This window comes from Atta colombica, unplaced genomic scaffold (genome assembly GCF_001594045.1).
Source record: "Atta colombica isolate Treedump-2 unplaced genomic scaffold, Acol1.0 scaffold210, whole genome shotgun sequence".
NCBI classification, from domain to species: domain Eukaryota; kingdom Metazoa; phylum Arthropoda; class Insecta; order Hymenoptera; family Formicidae; genus Atta; species Atta colombica.
In genome coordinates, this window is record NW_017259306.1 from 1,870,319 (window position 1) to 1,890,405 (window position 20,087).

At 34.4% G+C, this 20,087-nt stretch overlaps 1 protein-coding gene across 1 annotated transcript; it reads left to right on the top strand.

Moving 5' to 3' along the window:
* Positions 1–1,219: 1,219 nt before the first annotated feature.
* On the top strand, positions 1,220–18,838 carry LOC108687699 (hemicentin-2-like). The gene is made up of 6 exons (XM_018193617.1): positions 1,220–1,559; positions 5,953–6,122; positions 10,295–10,505; positions 13,979–14,106; positions 18,243–18,411; positions 18,630–18,838. The coding sequence occupies exons 1-6, from the start codon at positions 1,520–1,522 to the stop codon at positions 18,734–18,736; spliced, it is 825 nt and encodes a 274-aa protein (XP_018049106.1). The 5' UTR covers positions 1,220–1,519; the 3' UTR covers positions 18,737–18,838.
* The last annotated feature ends 1,249 nt before the right edge of the window (positions 18,839–20,087 follow it).

The following is a 20,087-nucleotide window of genomic DNA, read 5'->3' on the forward strand; positions in this document are numbered from 1 at the left end:
TGTACACATGCATACAATTTCCATACATTTAGAGATATTTCAATCGACTGGACAACAATCGCAAACTCGACAAGAAATAGCACCGAGATACGAAGGATAGAATCGGAAGGAAGAAAAAAAAAACACGAATGGATCTTATAGGATCCACTGCCAAGTTTAATCGGCGCCGTGGTATCTCGCGAGGGTGGTATTCGATTTCCAGATTCCCGGCTAGAGATGCTGTTGGATGCTGTGGCAACGAGAGAACAGGAGAAGGAAGTGGGGGGGGAGAGAGAGAGAGAGAGAGAGAGAGAGAGAGAGAAAACGAGGAAAAGGGAAGAAGAGAGCAGGAGGGTGAGCGGCGACGACGACGACGACAACGACGACAACGGCAACGACGACGACGACGACGACGATGACGACGACGACGACGACGACGACGATAAAACGAAGAGAGATACACGCTTGCGCCAGGGATATCACCCTCATCTCCTCGCACAGTGCACCCCTAGTGAGGGGACGAGAGAGCGGGGTGTGTGGCGAGGATAGATGGCAGGGCGTCTCTCCCGGGCCGCGCAGGGCCGCGCAAAGCCGCGTTGCACACGCACTGTCAGTTCTCTTCAGTTTCGCTCGGCAATCCGTGCAATGAGTTGACCCTTCGTTAGCCCACTCGTGCCCGCCGATCCAAGATCATCCCTTTTGCGAGAGAGAGGGATCACCATCACCGCGTGTCGATCGTCGTCGCGCGACCGGCTGCTCGATCGGCGCCACGACGCGCCGGAGACACGCCTGTCGCCGACAGGAAACAATAGGAAACAGGATCGCATGGTTCTTTGCGGCAACGCGGTTCATTCCTCCTTCCAACAGGAAGCGTTGGCTTTCTGCCTCGTCGATGCTGATCTTTAATCTCTCGTACCGGCAAATTAACCGGAGAATTAAATAGAGTGAAAAACAGACGGTGAAACGAATCAAGACTCGAGTTTACCTCTGGAAGAACCAAAGAACACTGCTGATTTCCGTACTTTGAATGGCCACGGCGAGTGACTTGACCGAGAGTGCGATAAGATAGGGAGAGAACAAAGATTCAGAGGGATGCACGTATCACGCCCCGCCGGTGCTTTTCAATTACGCGAATCTAGATCACTGCGAGGCTGTTAGCGAATTAAGCGGGCTTGCGAGAGCGGACTTATGCGGGCTGAGCGCGAGATGAAAATAACGATCGTGCCGTCGCGATGAAAAATCGTGTTGGGATAGATTCGCAAGTCCGAAGTAGCGATGTAACGATGCCATGGAGCGTGGAGGCAAGAAAAACTGGAAATCGTCGATTTATCCGATAAACTCGTCCTGATTCCGCTTTCCGGCGCACGTTGCTGTCAATTTCGGCGTGCAAAATACGGAATTCGCGGGTCGTTTTACAACTGCGGCAACAAGCCTGCGGCAATCGCCATCCCGTTCTATCGGAGGATCTATTGGAGATCGGAGCGCACGAGGAAGAGGAAGAAATCGACCGGCACTCCAAAACGAGTATGAGAGATAAAAAATGAGGTGTCTAATCTTGACCCTCGGTCTGCTGGTTTCGGGTAAGTCGAATAAATCGCGTTCGGAAATCGCCTGACCGGTCGTGTCGTCAATCACCTGCACATCGCCGACATCGACGGCACACGCCAAATCTCTGCATCCGTCGTACAATTCGAAGCGAAATCCGCATTTAGGCAAATACAACAGTAAACATTCATCTCATCTCGAATAACGCGAACAATAAATTAGTAAAATCGCGATATATTAATAAATATTGCGTAATACAATTTTATTAATTTTGTCACGCAAATGAAATCGTTTCCGCTCGTTAGCCTCTATATATTAATTCTGTTCGTGCAATTTGCATTGATTTGAAAAACGTGCGAGGAATTTTCTTGGCTTTTAATAAGTTTCAGTTTTTCGCGCACTCTTTCTTTCTCTTTTTACACATAGTTTCGGAGATAAGCACAAGAAGGGATGAGCCGGAAACTTAAAGATTCATGCAGAAACTTAAACGTTTGAGAGTCGTAATTGTACAGTTAGTACGTTGTTAGTTTCACCTGAAAAATATATTAATTAATTGTGATAAAATTAACGGACGATCAATAAATTCCCTTAAATAACAAATTTAATTTATAATTACATGATAATTAAAAATAATAATTTTTCTTAAAAATATGCATTGCACTTCGTACAAATATCAAAAATATGCTTCGATGGTCATTCACCCGATAAATGGTTCTTGACCGTTGCGCCCACCGTATTTGCTTCAACATGTTTTCGGTTCGATTAATACGGGATGCGACAAAATTAGATTTACGATTTTACATCAAGAGTAAAGTACGCGTTAACCACTCCTTTTCTTTTCAAAACAGTTTAATGACATTACGCGAAGCACGTATGAGTCGAGCGGCATGTAAACCTTGTCTTTTTACTGTTTCGTGATACACGCTGAATATCTTATCCCTTTCATGTGAGAAGCCGAGCAATGTAATATTATGTACCCAGCCCGGTGGAGAATGCCAACGGTATATTACAGTGGGTTTAGTTAGCTTCCAAACTTAGTCTTAACTTCGTAATAACTTAGTATTAACATTAGCCTTGTCCAAAATACGGGTTTATGCAGCAATTAACTCGAAAGTCCTATGTACTGGTAATGTAATGAGATAAGCAATATCGTGACATAATGTTATGCCATAGTCAATAAAAGAACACTTGAAAATGCGAGTATAAACTTTAATTTCTGTGTCGCGCAATATATGAAGTATAAGCTTTTTAATGTTCTTCTTTTGACAAGCTTTAACTCTTTTATGTTTTTGCACATGTGAAATATCTGTTTATCATATTTCAATGTTACCGAGAAAGATACGCTACACGTGTATTCTCCAATCCAATTTATATTTTCTGCAGGATTGTACTAAAACGAAGACTGTAAAATTTTATTTCTATCGCTTCAATGGATTTAATGATTTCGGCCTTTAGCTTAACTTGGCCTTACTGTTCATTCAACAGTAAGCGGTACCATGGTGACCGCTGTATTGAATTTTTACTCTTTAGACAGAAATTTCATCGATCTCCGAGCGCCATTTAATTGACTCTCATTCGCACAAAAATATTTATATGTAACTCTTGTTTTTCCGTTTTTACGCTACGACCGATATGAGAATTAATAATTTCGGAAATTAAAAAAATCAACATGATACGCTTTTATTCACTTTTTTCCTATTAATAAATAGATAAATATTTATTGTATCGATTTCGTAGAAGCAGAGAGAAAGGATAAATCGAAAAAAATAAAATAAAATAAATTGCGATGCGCATATTATGAGATAACTTTTTGCATGAAAATACGAAATTTAAAACAGAATGACAAACTGATATTTTTCACGCGCAAGAAATTACGTCAAATAGTTGCAATTGAGTAAAAGTTCAAAAGTTAAAATCATTTGTGATAGGACTAGGTAGGTTGAGACACTTCTTAAGACGATACGAACGTTCTTACAGCGTATCCAACATTGATAGTTTTTAGTCCTGGCTTAAGATTAAATTAGGATTGTATTTTAAGACTGCGTGGAACTGAGCAAACGCGCAATTAGTCGCTGCTACTACAAAATGAACTGAATGTATACAGCGACGTGATAAGAAACAAGGAAAGAAATTAAATCCACTGTACATTGTTGTGAAAGTAACTGTAGAGCATAGAAGAAAATAGCCGAGAGGGTTGAAATTCTGATATGTATTTTAACCAAGGAGTATATGGGGACCGCGCAAATCCCACGGAAGCGCGGGGAGGTAAATATTTACTCGCGCAACTACCTGCATCCCTTTAAAGTTACCCTTTTGGAGCTACATTTATTTTTAACGCACGATTTTCTGACGGTAGTCTTATCAGATTCGAAGACTCCATTACCGATATCGCAAGCGAAATTTTCTCATTCCGCAAGAAAGTGCGCAAGTGTGCACATGCTACACTTTATATATCCCATTTCTTATATGCATATAATATCATTTGTTACGTATAAAAAGTTCTTTCGCATTGTTACACATTTTCACTATTAATGGAAGTCAGAGGATATACTCATCTTCAAGTTGACGTTCGTGTATAAACGGCTACATATATTTACGGAAAACATCCGACCAAAGTTACGAACTTTGCTGTGAACGGTGAACGATTCACGACGTTAGGAAACTTGATAAACGGGTAATGGAGAGTTCACACTGTGTCGATTTACGATATGGCTATTTTATAGCTGTTTATAAATCTAATACGGGGACATCACGGAATAATATTGAATTGAGATACAATTACATTTACAAATAAATGTTGAATATAGTAATTCGACGTTTCGTGCAAACGTGAATTTCCATTCAGTGAAAAACAAATATGCATTGTTCATATTCAGGACGTACATGGAATACTTTCGTAAACTTTATAAAATCTTCTAATATCACAGAAGAGAAAAAGAGAGATGTAAAAAGAGGGGGTTTGAGAGGGCAAAGAGATAAGAGGAAGCTAAAAATACGAAAAGTGGTAGACAGCGTGTTCTTTTACGAAAGAAAGAATAAACATTTTTATGGAAATTTGCATGCAAAATAATTTTCTCGAAGGAGAAAACGAGATAAAACCAAATTGATTATAAAACATCACGATAAAGAAACCAGAAGTTCCTGAATTATGCAAATGAAAGGTTTTGCGCGATTTAAATCTCAGAGACGCAAATAGCTAGTGGAACATTATTCGTCATATAACTTGAATTTATTTTAAAAAAGATTTTAACTTTTTTCCGGTTTTATTTGCTAAGGTATTCAATATTGAAGTTTGAGAAATTGTGGGAGAGATAGCAACCTCCGACATTTTCAATAAGAAGGGATCGACTTCAAGTTTAACAAGAAATAATGTTGTCAGAAATAATCTGCCAATTTCCTGCTAATTGCTAATATTAACAGATTCCGTAGAAAAATAAAAGAAATAATGAACATACGATTTTCTAATGTACCATTTTTCCAATGATATTAGCCGTACAAGTTAGATACTTTCAATCGGACATTCTCTGTCTCAAATAAATTCTTCTCCTTCCAGCTTTTAAGAAAGATGTCCTCATTGTTTTTAATTGCTACGATCTTGCAGGTCTAGTTTCTTTTTAGTTATAAAAAAAGACTTTCTATTACAAAAATTCTTCCGTCAATATCGCTAAAAAATTATAAAAAAGATTTGATAAAAAAACTTATCTTTTTTTAGAATGTTATTTTAGTGTGTTATGATTTCATTTCATTGTAAAACATTTGCCAAAGAACCGAGAGTAAATAGTAAATTATATTTATTATCGGTTTTTGCAGGTTTATCATATACGATCTCTAAAATATATTAATATGCAAAACTGTTATGTAAAACACGAATAATATGTATTTTCGTATAACGCGTGTAACGTGTGTTTAATTTTATGTTATTTTGCAACAGAAAGAACGGATAATAAGAATTAAAGAACACTGTTAGCCCGGGAATATAATACAACTTTTTTCTACGACCTAAACTACTACTTCGCGGGATGTGCTTTAATAAATCATTGTTATTTATTACGCGCTGCATATACTGCTTCAAGCGATACAGGGGAATCCACGAATGTCTGAAAAAGTTTTTAAAGAACTTTTGAAAAATAAAGGCGTCTTTTGAAACGTTTATCTAGGGAATTGTTCTTCTCTTTTTGTCGGGGAGTGTTACAGAGACACAGTATAATATCCCGATCCGAAGTTAATTCGCCTAATTGACTGGAAAACGAAACTTTTTATCGGTTACTCCAATGCGCTCGAATGGAACGGCGATAATATATCTTCGCGATCTTTTCAAGTGATGTAAATTACAACATTCCGCGCGATCCTTGCAGCGTTAAAGGATCTCTAGGATTCTAGCTTCACTAACAAAATAAAATAGAAATACAACATTGTGTTTGGTTAAAGTGCAAGGACCTACTCAATGCACGGCCGATCACAGGACACAGGAGAATCGTGCATCCGAGCCGCTCGATCGAGGACCGTACTTTGATGTTTCGGTCTCTCGCAACGTGACAGCCCTCGTCGGGAAAACAGCGACGCTGAATTGTCGAGTACGAAATTTAGGTGACAAAACGGTAAGTTACAGAAATATCCTTCCTTTCCTCGTTTCTGCAAAATCATTTACTTCTGTAAAAGACATAACGCAACGATATATATATTTCGAGTATTATTTCAATGCCAAGTACACAGAGAGAAAAAATGGTTACATTCATCATAGTTTACGAGTGAAGTAAATTTAGACCGATAGGAATAAATCAAATAAAAGAGAGAATTCTATTTTCCGTCAAAGCGGATTTTGAATCGTAATTTAGCTGCAATTTATAATCATTTTTAACATGCCAAGTATGTATTTTTCTTTGATTGAATATATATAAATATACAAATTGTTATTACATTCTAACAGTAATAAAACGGGAGTTTCTAACTGTAATTATTTTACCATGCAATTACTAGCATACAATACCAAATACTTCTCGCAGTGTACGTGGTATGAATAAATACTTAGATAAAATTTATTGGAATTTCAATGTGTGGCTCGAACCGTTTGAAATCAATGTTACCTTTCTACATTAAATTCGGTAAAGAGATTAGGAATAAGGATGGAAGAGATGTGTACATAATAGAGTTTCTGTAATATTCTAATAATGACTGAAGGTTTTCTAAAGTCATGTAGTTTTATATTCTAATAACGTTATCTCGCTTATTATAATAACCAATAAAGTTTAATATAATGCGATTTTAATAATATTAGCGTGAAATATAAGTAAGTAATGGTAAAGGGAACCGTTCTGAAGTTTATTTTAAGCTCTTTAAGAGAAAATTTGAATGATGAGGCTTTAGAAAATATCTTTAGCACGCTGAACTAAGTCCATTCAATATCGAAGAGAGACGTACAATTTTAGTTTCGTAATATGCACATAGTAGCTCGCGAGTGCCACTTTTATCTCTGGCATATCGTGAAATTGACTGTCAGTGCTAAAAATATTTCTCGCCAGCGATACTCTTACGCCGGAAACTTTTACCAGAAATGAATCGACTCGAAACACTACAGCCTTAGTCGCAGTATTAAAAGCCTGTCTATTAGGTACGCAATATTTCTCGCACATATACGTACATTGACTGATGTCTATCATGAATCCTTATACAGTATTCTTTAGAGTGAAATAAAACACGCGCGCGATTAAAGTTGTCGTGGCGGATAAATATGTACGTACAGTTATTTGCGACGTCGTGGTGCCATTTATAAAAGAAGTTTATGAATACATTACACAGAGAGAGAGAGAGAGAGAGAGAGAGAGAGAGAGAGAGAGAGAGAGAGAGAGAGTCGAGAAAAGAGTCGTGTGGCTATCGACGTTCCAAAACTTATACGAGTTACGAAATGCGGTTAGTTGCAAACTTGACTGTGCGCAATTTCATATTCCTATGCCGCACGTTGTTTTTCGTCACATGTATAACAAAGTTGGCCCATCACAAGACACTTATTATGAAGAACATCGCGAGAAGATAGGCAAGACTGCAATACTTCCTCCTTTCTTCTTCACGCCCGAGAGGAATTTCAACAAAAAAAAGCACATTCCCCTTTGCATATCTTTCGTGTCTGAGTTTTTGCTTGCGTTCCTATTTTGTTAACACCGTTTTTTTTTTTATATTTCACCGGCAATCTGTCTCTTTGCTGCATCCATGCGTAGGTAGTTGAATTACGTTTTCACAGAGCAATGTAAATTTTCCGACCTCATACGAAGGGCGTTAATTTTAATGGAAAACCTGTTATTCCAAATGACGAATTAATACGTAGATCGTATCTCGAAAATTCTGACATATAAAACTAAATGTGAGGAAAGGAAATATTTTTCTTTTTTTATGTTTTAACGGTAAAATTTGCAGCTTTGTGTGAACAGTCGAATTTTTTTTATTTTTTTTTATAAAATGCGCGCGCGCAACGTACATTTTCCACGTTCCTATGAAATTATATTAATTTCAGCGAAAAATTTATATTAATATAAGGATAGTAATAAAAGATTATTAATAACATAACGTAATACAAGAATTTTTATGCATAAAATTAATTGTGGAAAAAGCTAGTTTTTCTATATCACTGAGAATACGTGTTGATTAACGTTTTACTCTTTAGTAGTTTTAAACGAGATATTTTGTTCAAAAATATATAAATATTATATTTTCATGCGTTATGATTATGATTATTATATATTATTATTATTATATGTCAGCATACATCAGTTAATACATCAGAAAGGTACGTTCGATGCATGTCGCTATCGAAAAATTGTGCACTTACGAACACTGTCATATTGGAAGTGAATGCACGTATTGACATTTTGAAAATGGAGTTCTGAAAGCTTAAGATTCTTTACTTGCGCGCGACTTTTCGCGTATGGTAGCCAATTGTACACGGTAATCACGATGGTGGAAAGGAAAGGAAGAGGAAAGTTCGGATTTTCCGATGGCTAGCTAAAGTATTCGAAAACGTACAAGTTTGACGTAAATTGATAAATCGATGTTTCCACTTTAGCTTGTAAGCATATATTCCGTTCGCGGAATCGTGCGTATATACACAAAATCGTTCCTCCTATATTTCGCACAATCGCGAGATTTCTAATGTTGCTGCACGATAGGTAAATATAGGTCGACAAGCACGCGAGCAAATCCGTGTTATTGAAGCGGAACGACAAAGGGCGCTAAACTATTTTAATTACAGTCAGTGTAAGCTAAACTATGTGATATGATTGCTTTGTCCTACATATATCCATATTCGAAAATAATGTAAATATATTTCAAACATTTCGTTTGCTCTTACAAGTAAAAACGTAATTTAAAAAAAAGTATTTATTCAAAAAACAGTTTTAATGTCATTTCGTAGTTTAGCTTCGAGAAAGTATTTCATAATATGTACATCCGTACTGGTAGTTTTTAATTCAGGATTTCTGTCTTAAATATACGAATATCAAAAAATGGTTTTGCTGAAGTATGTCAAAATTTAGCTAGAATACATATCTGAAAATAATTTTGTTGTATCATTAAAATAATTATACATTTATAACATTTATAAACTTTAAGTTTGATGAACAAGGCTACAAAAAGTTTTGACATTTCAACAACCAGCTCGAGTATCCTACATAATTGTTTTGATGATTCAACAAAATTATTTTCAAATTTGTATGTAACTAAATTTTTAGATATTTCAGCAAAATCATTCTTTCCGTATGTCTTAAGATGTAAACATAGTTTGTAGTATTCTAAGATTACAGTTAGATGTAACAGAGAGATGGAATATGAATATCGACTCTTATTTTGCAAAATAAACTCTTACTTTAATATTGATTGTAAAAAAATTGTTGACCTTTTTCTTATGTAATCGTATTTTCGTAAAATTTCCGGTTGGATTCGATATTAATATTTAATTATGTCCTTCTAACAAACGTTGAAATATGATTGTCAGATCTTGAAAAAATTATTTCAACTTGCGTTTTCGAAGCATTTATAGTAGAAGTATAGAAGCATTTTTGTGAACTGAAAGCAAAAATGCAATCGTACCGGCTGTTCCATTCTCTCTATTAAAACTAAAATCGAATATGCGCTTTTCATTAGCACTAGATCGTAACTGCGCGTCACATGAACAAAAGCCACGCTACCGTCCTTCTGCCTGTACCTCTTCCCCTTTTCATATCAGCTTCAGTACGCCAAGCACGCGTACAAAACTCAATGAAGCCGTTTTTATGGGAGAATACGCATTTTTATTCTACGTGTTCGGCATTTCACATTTCCGCTAATATAATATCGCTCAAAAGCACGCTGCGTTTATGTAAATCAATCACGTCGATCCATTTCTACACGGCGAAGAAACATAAGGACACGATCTGTCGAATGTTATCGATAAAAAGATAAAATGAAAAAGGAACATAAAAAAGAAAGACCGAATTACATGTCGAGATTGGGAATATAAATTAATACGATATTTTGGCGAAAAAAGTCTCGCGCATCACCGATATGCATGCAGGAAAAAACGAGGGACACGTTTTATTGTCAGATGGGCGTAAGAATCATTTTTACACGTCCACAGTATCGAAATCCGCTTAAATTACACCGGCTACAATCCCTTGATCGAATCCTGTGAACGTTTATTCTAGCGTGCGGACTCAGCTGCGCACGCTGCACGGATCCGCGCGAATTGCAGGGATCTCTGCGGACGTGAAGTGGATGGGCAACGTGTGTTTCTTTTTTCTTGTAGGTGTCATGGGTGAGACACAGGGATATCCATCTTCTCACCGTGGGCGTCGAGACGTACACGTCGGACCAGAGATTCGTTGCGTCGCATTTTCCTCACACGGAGGACTGGACGCTACAAGTGAAATACCCCCAACGACGAGATTCTGGCACATACGAGTGTCAAGTGTCTACGACGCCACCCATAGGTCATTCCATGCTCCTCTCCGTCGTCGGTTAGTTTTCTTTTCTTCTTCTTTTTTTTTTTATCGCCCTTTCGCTTTTCTTCTTCAGTATACAGCCCGGGAACCACTGATTTCGCCACGACGCGGAAATTCACGCTATATCTATTTGCCGCCGGAAGCTTAATGTGCACCGCACGTGCATCGCGATATACCCGCGGCATTTGCCGCACCACGGACCCGCTGATTTACTGCATGACTTAATTCACGTGGAGTTGCTCAATGAGACACGCGACCTAAAGTGTTTTACCACCGCTTTGTCTCCCCGCGATCTGCTCACTCTGACGTTATCGGTGAATTTGACCGGAAGAATCAAATTACATATCAAAAAGATATAATCGAGAAATGTAATATTATGTTTATGAAAGTGGGATATCGACTTTTCTCTTTCCTCCATCTTAAGATCTTTTTTTCATGAAGCTCACTGAAGTTCGCGCGGTGATCCCACAGACAGACTGCAATCTCCGTGAATTTCGCGAATTATAAATTTCTATCATTATGCATACTTGTTCGTTTCGATAATGACTTTAATCAGCATCATAATTTTAAACTTAAAATTAACTTGATATTAATAATCTCGTATCCTCTCATTTCGAAATTTATGTAGAAATTAATCTGGTGGTTTTCAATACTATGCCGAAACTATCTCAGATAAAAGTGGATTATTATATAACCACGATAAATTCTCTTTTGCTGTATAGATATAGCATTTAACACGCAGTGAAATAAATAAAGCAGGAAAAGAAATACTAATTATTAAAAATAATTAATTGAGATATTAACTTTTCAGTTGTAATGCATTAATAATAATCAATTTGTTATCGTTCGAAACATCTGATACTGTGTGCTTGTTTATTCTATCAATAATGTCAATGTTTCTAAATATAGTAATGACAAACGATAGGTAAACAATTACCAAATGTAATTTGCTTAATGGAATTATAATTTGTCATTAATTACATGGCTTTTCAATTTATCTTAATTTTTTTCTCATTTGTTAAAATTACAATTTTATTACAATTTTTTAACGTCCATGAATTAAATATTATAGCAAAATAATTAGGAAATTCCTAAAAAATAATGAGAAATATCATATCAGAAAAAGATTATTTAACAAATATGCTTAATATGTATAATTTTTATATCTCTTTTATTATGATTCAAATTCATTGCAAGCTTTTACTACCCTTGATTATATCAGTTTTATTTTAGATTAAAAAATATCATAAAGAAAACAAAAGTCAATAGGTGATGCAATAACAAATTTAATTGGGGGTATTAAATTCTTTGTAAATATGCAATATTACATGCAATGTCTTTTTATCATGAATTAGCTTTTTCTTTTGTAATTTTTATGAAGTTCCCATTTATCAAATAAAATATAATTTTCATTAATTATAAAATTTTATGAAAATATAAAATTTGAGATGTCTATCATATAATTATTCTTGCGCGAGGATAAAATGTAAAATCCCTTTTACAAACTGTTATTATAGTTAAAATAAAATTAATATCTCAGCTAGTAAATCATTTGTCCCTCGTTATTTTGACGTTGTATCATTATGTAATCAAAAATATGTTTAGATGACATATGTACTGAAAAGTAACGAATGTCATAGATTAATTAACGTCATAAAGAAGTTATTTTATGAATTCAATTAATTTAATTAATTAATTTCCACTTAATGGAATATGTAAACATTAAATAAATGATAATTAAAAAGCAAATGACATATGATTTATGCTACTTATTACATAAAAATACAAACGTATAGTTTAACGTATATAAATAAATCCAATACATTTCCAACAAACATATATAACTCTAAAATAGATATATAACTGTAAAATTGCCGTAATAAAACAGAAGATAAATAGTGTGAACGTATTCATTACATATGTAATATTCATATTATTCATAATAATTATATTAATAGATTTTGACAATAACTTGATAATTTTCAGGAATTAGATAAAATGATGTATAATATATTACGAGATTTTTTTTTATTTGATGTTAATGTTCAATTTTTGTTAAAATAATGAATTTCTTAGCTGGATTCTTTAAGATATATTTGTGTGTGTGTGTGTGTGTGGGTGTGGGTGTGTGTGTGTGTGCGTGCAGAGTAAGTCCCGTAAGTTTTGGCCAGTCGCATTTGTGTAGAATGAACTAAATTGAGTCGAAAAGTTCTCTACCATTTTGCAATTTTCATGGTTAACGAGATATTAATTACTAAATATTATTGAAAATTGGTTTTCAATAATTTTTCACTCAAATCAACTATCAACTTTACAGATAAACTGCAAAAGACAAAAATTATTTATTCTCTTCTCACAGAACTCTACGAATTTTTTCAGAATGTTTTATCAACTTTTTAATACTGCATTTTTTTATTTATACCATGCAAAAGTATGACATTAAAAAATTCTGAAAAAATTCTGAAAAAAATTCTTGGAAGAAGAAAATAAGCAATTTTTATCTCTTGCTATTTTTCTGTTTTTTGATAGTATTTGAGTTAAAAATTTGAAAATCAATATTTAGTGAATTTTTGGTAATTAATATCTCGTTAACCATTACAAACAGATAGAGAACTTTTTGACTCAGTTTAGTTCACTCTATCTACACAAAACTGATTTGCCAAAACTTACGGCCATCCTGTACACACACACACACACACACACACACACACACATGCGCGCGCGCACACGCATGCACGTTTTTCATCGCGAAGGATAAAAATTATATATCTATAAACATGTATAATTTGAGGATAGTGTTCTTTAATTTATAATATAAATCTCTATATGATCTAAATTCAAACTAAATTTAGGATTTAAATGCTGACTGAATTTCCATCGCAGATTTACAAGCCGTGTTTATAAATTCCATCCATGTCTAATTCCATCCGTTGATGTAACGATGTGTTTTATAAATGTTAATATTAATACAAACTTATGAATTATTAATATTAAACATTAATATTAATTACATTAATATTGAATTTCCATACAAGATATCCGATTGAATCTTCTTATTAATAAAAGCTAGTATTAATTATTAATTAAATTAAAATAAAAATAGATGTAATTAAAATAGTTAAAATAGTTAATGATTTATCGACTCGATTAATATTAAATTTCTACATATTATTTGGATCTAATTTTTTTTTAATGATTGATAATGTGATTTTTAATCCCTTCAGACTTAATTTTATCGGAGCTTGTTAAAAAAAATTTTTTTTAATCCAAGGGCGCTTTAATAAATAATTCATAAATAATTAATTTTTTTCAAAATTTTGATTATTTTTTCAACATGTACATTATTATGTTTATCAGATCTCATGATGTTAATAGAATTAAATAATTTCAACTAACTAATGTCTTCAAATTTGATACATGTATATTATAAGATCTGAAGGGGTTAATATTTTATGTTACATGTTATATTCTCTGGTTCTTATTCATAGAGCCAGTGACGATAATCATCGGAGAACCAGAAATGTACATAAACAAGGATAGCACTATGAACTTGACCTGCGTCGTGCGACATAGTCCTGAGCCACCCTTGGTTATTTACTGGACTCACGATCATGAGGTACGTTACTATCAAGTTATGAAAATAGATTCATTGATGAAAATGAAAGTAAGAAAGAGAAGGAGTTTCAGCAAATTAATTTTCGATCGTCATCCCCAACTAGGACACATCGCGTAAAAGATGGTAACTTAAATCCACTGTTCTCTTCGCTCTACCATAATTCTTTGTCTTCTCCCATTCAACTTACGCTCACACTCGATCTACTCCGTTCTCACTTTATCATGCGACCCGTTTTAAGCAAGTTTTTAAATCTAAGATTCTAAGTTTGCTGAAGAGAAAGAGACAGAGGAGGAGGAGGAAAAACTTTTAATTTTAATATTACCTGTTCGAAGCGTTTCTCCTTGTTGAATTTTTAAATGTACGAACACCGCGGAAACTCCGTCTCATTTCTCAACTTCAAAACCTATCTCCTCTTATCCCCCACCTTTCATCCTTTTCCCTTTGCAACGTAAAGTTTTTTCTAGTATGCTTTACCAACCCTGGTCGCATCATACAACATCTATTTCCACGACCATGTTTCTGTCTCTGTACCTCGCGGGCTTCTCTACTTAGGTCTTATATATTCTTACTTTCGAACTCCACCGACAGTTCATCGCATTAACTCTCTCGTCGTTCTCGCGATATCTTCTAGTTTCGTAATGTTACTAGCCAATATTACGCACTGTATCTTCATTTCTCGTTATTACCTTTTCTCAGTTCACTTGGTCGACATTTCTTCGCAATTTACAGCACAGTTCTGAGATAAACGTGTAGCCTATAATTTAATTATTATAGTTTGTTGCCAATTCTCTTATTCAGTTCTTGACGTTTACCACGTGGCTTGTTTAATATTATTTATTTTGTAATATAAGTAAATTATTCACTTATATTATTATTAATATTTATCTACATATAATTAATATTTTATAAACCTGATTATTTTTATCTGCTCTCGTTTTTACGTTCCTTGAAGTTTCTTTTAGTCTTTTCTTCCGCACACGAATGGATTTATTTTCCATCCTTTCACTGGCTATCTTTTCTCTTTCACCTTTTTCTCTCATTTGAGGATTTTCTTTTCGCAATCCGATTTTTGCAATCCATGCGGGTCCAAATCTTTTTCCAACCGTCTGTCACTTTATTTCTTAGTCTATCTTCCTGAATTTGACTTTCTTTTTTTCCAAAGATCTATCTGTTCTGTCGTCCTCGATCCCATAAGCTTCCGTGTCGCGTATGCGTGGAGATTTCTCTTCATACTTGTTCCGTCTCATCATTCGCTTTCTATCCCGTTCCGACACTACTGCATCCGTGCTAGCCAATCCTGCCTCGATATTCCGTAGCTTCGAGTGAAAAATTTGACATGCAGTATTTCCTACTAGCCCCATATTTTCCGTCTGTCTCGTCGCACGCATTCCTTCCATGACCTAGTTAACCTTGCCGTTCGTTGGGAGAATTATGCATGTTGAGATATGCAGTATGTAGCATAAATATCGGTAAACGCGCAATCATGCTACCGCCGTCTCGTTGATACAATTGATTTTGGACATTAGTGTGTGTTAACTTTATGCGTAATTACATGCATGATGTTTGCCATTATATATAATATGTTATAATTGCGAATAAAATTAAAATACGTATACATATACGTGTCAAAGTGCAACGAAATCTTGATAATTCACAAGGAAATAAAATTACCGCGGTAACCTGCGGAATAGTGGTGTGTTCAATTGCGAGTTTCCGCTCACAGCAATCTCCTCTTCCTCCCTATCGATCCAAGCAATCAGTATTATACACAGTATAATCCGTTTTGTGTATCCTCATTATAAAAACTTACATAAGATCGCTTTGAAAAAGTTACATCACAGAAAAAAAAAAAAAAACTTTAATTTGAATTATTATTTGACTTCAGATTCTTTCAATTTCAGACAAACATTTCAGTTTCGAAAATATCATACCGAAGTTTATCAGGTCTTAAAAATTCTATAGGCACATAGATTATTGTGGAATAAAATAAAATATTGTACGAATTTTTCGAAATAATCTTCTAAAAGAGAGCATATTTTGTAACGAAAACAAATTCGTGTAGGAGATTAAATTCACGTTTATTTTTTTGTAGATACTATAAAATATTTATTCATTGAAAATAATAATTATACCGCACGGATAAAAAAAAAGATATTGTGTTAACAGAATCACGCATGCTGAAATAGGAAAATAAACATTATATTCGAGAGCTAAAAACATGAATATTAATGTCAATTACTAAGTATTACCAATTTGATATTTTGCACTTTCAGAATTTTAGACATTTTGTGGCCCACCAACAGCATTTAGCCATCGTGCCATTGTTACATTGGAATTCGCTGACGGCATGTAACCGTAGTAACGGCATGTAAATGCTGATGTATGTTGGATCAGTTTATGAAATGAGAATATGTTAATATTATGTGTTAAACACTAAACTTTCATTAAATAAAAGTTTAATGGAAGTTATATGTGCTGCTGTTTCTCGTTTCTAAATATTTTTAAGAGATTCAAAAAATCTCTAAACGCGAAAAGCTGTTTAAAAAAATGCTTCTTCAGTTATTCCGACGAAACAATAATAAAATGTATTTACATATAATTTACAAATAACAGCATTAAAAACATGCATATGTATATATATATATATTTGCATATGAATACTGATAGAATACAGGAATGTGTACATACATTGATACTTAAAATAATTATTTGAACAGTTATTAATTCCGCTTATATCGAAACTTCATTAAATATAGAGGGCTTATTTCATAATTGACTTTTCATTTTGATTCAGAAAAAATTCACTCGGGCTATATCTGATTTGTATGGCAAAGGAAAACGCAAATAAAATATTTTGCTTTCGTCCTGACTAAAAGCAAATGAAATATTTTTCGTTTTCGGTCTCTGATATAGGGAATGCACAACACTATCTTTGAAATTTTTACATGAAATATGCGACACTAGACAGAATTTTTGATATCTCGAATCGTTTTAGAGATATTCGCATATTACATTTTCCGCGAATCCGAATGGATACATGAATCACTATTTGTTTAATATTGAAGTCGCAAGTGGCAATCTATTGTAGATTCTCGATAAATATGCATTACGTGAATACATGCTGTTGCGGATAATACAGGATTCGTCGCAAAATGTAATAAGCATGCAGCATGATTCAATCAAAATCCATTTCTATACGGACGTGAGAAGAATAAAAAGCTGTTGCTTAAATTTAAGAGGCAGAATGAATAAGTGATGTGGACAGAAATTAAAACGACAATAGGAGCGGATAAAGAAATTGTCATATACCGAAACGCGGAAACGATACTCAAACTGTGAGAAAGAAAATAACGCAAAAACAACATTTAGTATAAAACTAACGACATATCCTGAATTGTAGTTGTATTTTCGGATTTGTAGTACTTCTCCGCCGTGTGCATCTCTCCGAAAGTTTTTGAAATTCATTCTGCAACAGAGTGACATACGATTCGTTTATTTTGGAAGTGTTGTAAGTTCAGCTTTGAAACATTATGAGTTTCAGCGGAATACAGACATAAACTGATAACTGCTATATCGGTTTCACCAAAAGTTTTCAAAACTAGACTCCCACCAGTTTACAAACTGGGAAACACGATCGAGCCGGAAGGAAAGCTACCGTTTTTAATCCGCGTACGAAATACAAAAAAAAACATAAACACGATAACACACGCTACTGGCTACGTATAAAAAAAAAGCGTACGTTTATTTAAGTAAATTAAAAGAGAAGGAAAAGTTTCTCGATAAAATACTAACTCTAAACTGCAATTGTATCCCGATGCGTTTACGAGACACTACTAAATACGAAATTAATTCCATAAAATCTTTCATATGGCGAATAACGGAATCGAAGATTTATCTTACTCTCTCGCATTTACGTTCCAAACGAAAAGGATTTTGCTACTTTTTTTTTTCGTTCCTTTCTTCTATGAAGCATCACCGATCACCGATGTTCACCGATTGAGCTTTTTTTCCGACGGAAGATTAATTAATCATCCATTAATTGATCTCTTCGTCGGTTTGTCGAACACTATTGTATAAGCGTTACAGGAAGAGATTTAATTAGAATAACATTTTTTTCCGGAACCTGCATGTGACAGGTGATCAATTATGACAGTCCGAGAGGCGGGGTATCGGTTATCACGGAGAAGGGCGAGGTTACGACGTCATACCTTTTAATTCAACGTGCTCAACCGGCAGACAGCGGACAATACACCTGCCATCCCAGTAATGCTAATACAAAGACAGTCTTAGTACATGTACTTAATGGTATGTATACTTCTTAATCTTATAACGCACCTGCTGTTACGTTGTTACAACGTCTGTATGGCGGCTTAATGTACCTAATAGCGATCTTTATGCGCTATTCAGCCTCGATTATCCAGTATATTGCGAGAAAATAAATAATATCTCGCGAAGCCGCACTCGGCTCTCCGTTAAGAAAAAGAAAGAAGAAAAAAGGAGAATATTAATCTTTCGCTTTACAGGGGAACATCCAGCTGCGATGCAGCACGGCGGACAGCTCAGATTAGCCAATTTACCTTTTGTAATGATCTCGACGACGCTTTTGACCTTCTTGAATCATCCATATTAGAAGTAGAGCTGGACCATCGTAAACGTTAGTTAGATATATTCCTTTCGATTTTTCTGTCGCACTTCAACCGTTTGATTTTTCCTCTCACGCAACACTCTACGCAACTCGTATGAATAAACAATCGATAAAATAAACTATACAAGTTCGAGAGTCTTTCAGCGCGATAACATGATTTATATTGTACAATTGTTGTTTGAATAATTGTTATTAAACGCTATTACTATTGTTATTTACTATAATTTATTGTTATTAAATTTTGTTTCTATTGAAAGATAGCCTTTATATAAGTAACATAGTCGTCAATCAAATTAATCTTTATACCTTGCGCGAGAATTATTAGATATCCTTTATGAACTGCACAACGTCGCCTATGTATTGTCTACGTCAATAAGCGTACTTTGCGAAAGTCTATAGGCGAATATAAATGGGCGAGAGAGAATCGTACCTTGGAACGGAAAAGCATCGTAATGTACTAAAAGAAATATAAAAACAAAACTTTGAAAGCGACGAACTGAAGACAAAAGCGACAAAACGGTCTCGTGGGAAGAAATAAAAAAAAAAGACGAAATTTGTGTTAATGCTAAAGTATTGTGCGATTTAGGGCGAAGACAGGGTAACGAAAATCGAATACATTTGTGAAAATATTTGCTGATTACTTAATTTGGAAAGCTCAGATCCGAACAATACGTAACGTTACATCTATTTTGCTTCACCACGTTTTACAAGACAATACGTTGCGCTTGCCAAAAAAAAACTACGTACATGTTACTGTTACAAGAATAATTTAGATTTTAACATAGAGAGATGCATGTTAAAATCTATTATTATGTTGTGAGGGAAGAAAAAACCACGTATAAAAAAAATATATATATATATAAAATATACTGTAAAGCCGCTAAAATGAAAATATTCGATGATGTATGAATGAGCGTGTCACGTTGAGTATGGCTGGAATCATCCGCATAAACGTATAAGTTTTTGAGAGAAAATTGTTCTTTAACGAATAATTGTCCTCAATACAAAAAGAATTCCGATAAATTTGACGCACTCAGATGAAAGAATGCGCTTCAATAACCATCAAATGTTATATCATAATTACATTAAATTTCTATTCGTTGATTCGATTTATCAATTATTGGCGTTTTATTTGATATTGAAACCAATTTATTTGACGAGGATCTATATTTCTTCGAATGATTGTTGCAGACTTGTAAATGATGATGATAATTATAAAAAAATACTATCATTACAATAGTTGATACCTATTGCTCAGATTATAAACATTCAAGGTTTTTAAAAGTTTCAATCCTTATTTACTGTACGAACATTGATGTAATATACTTTACTTTAT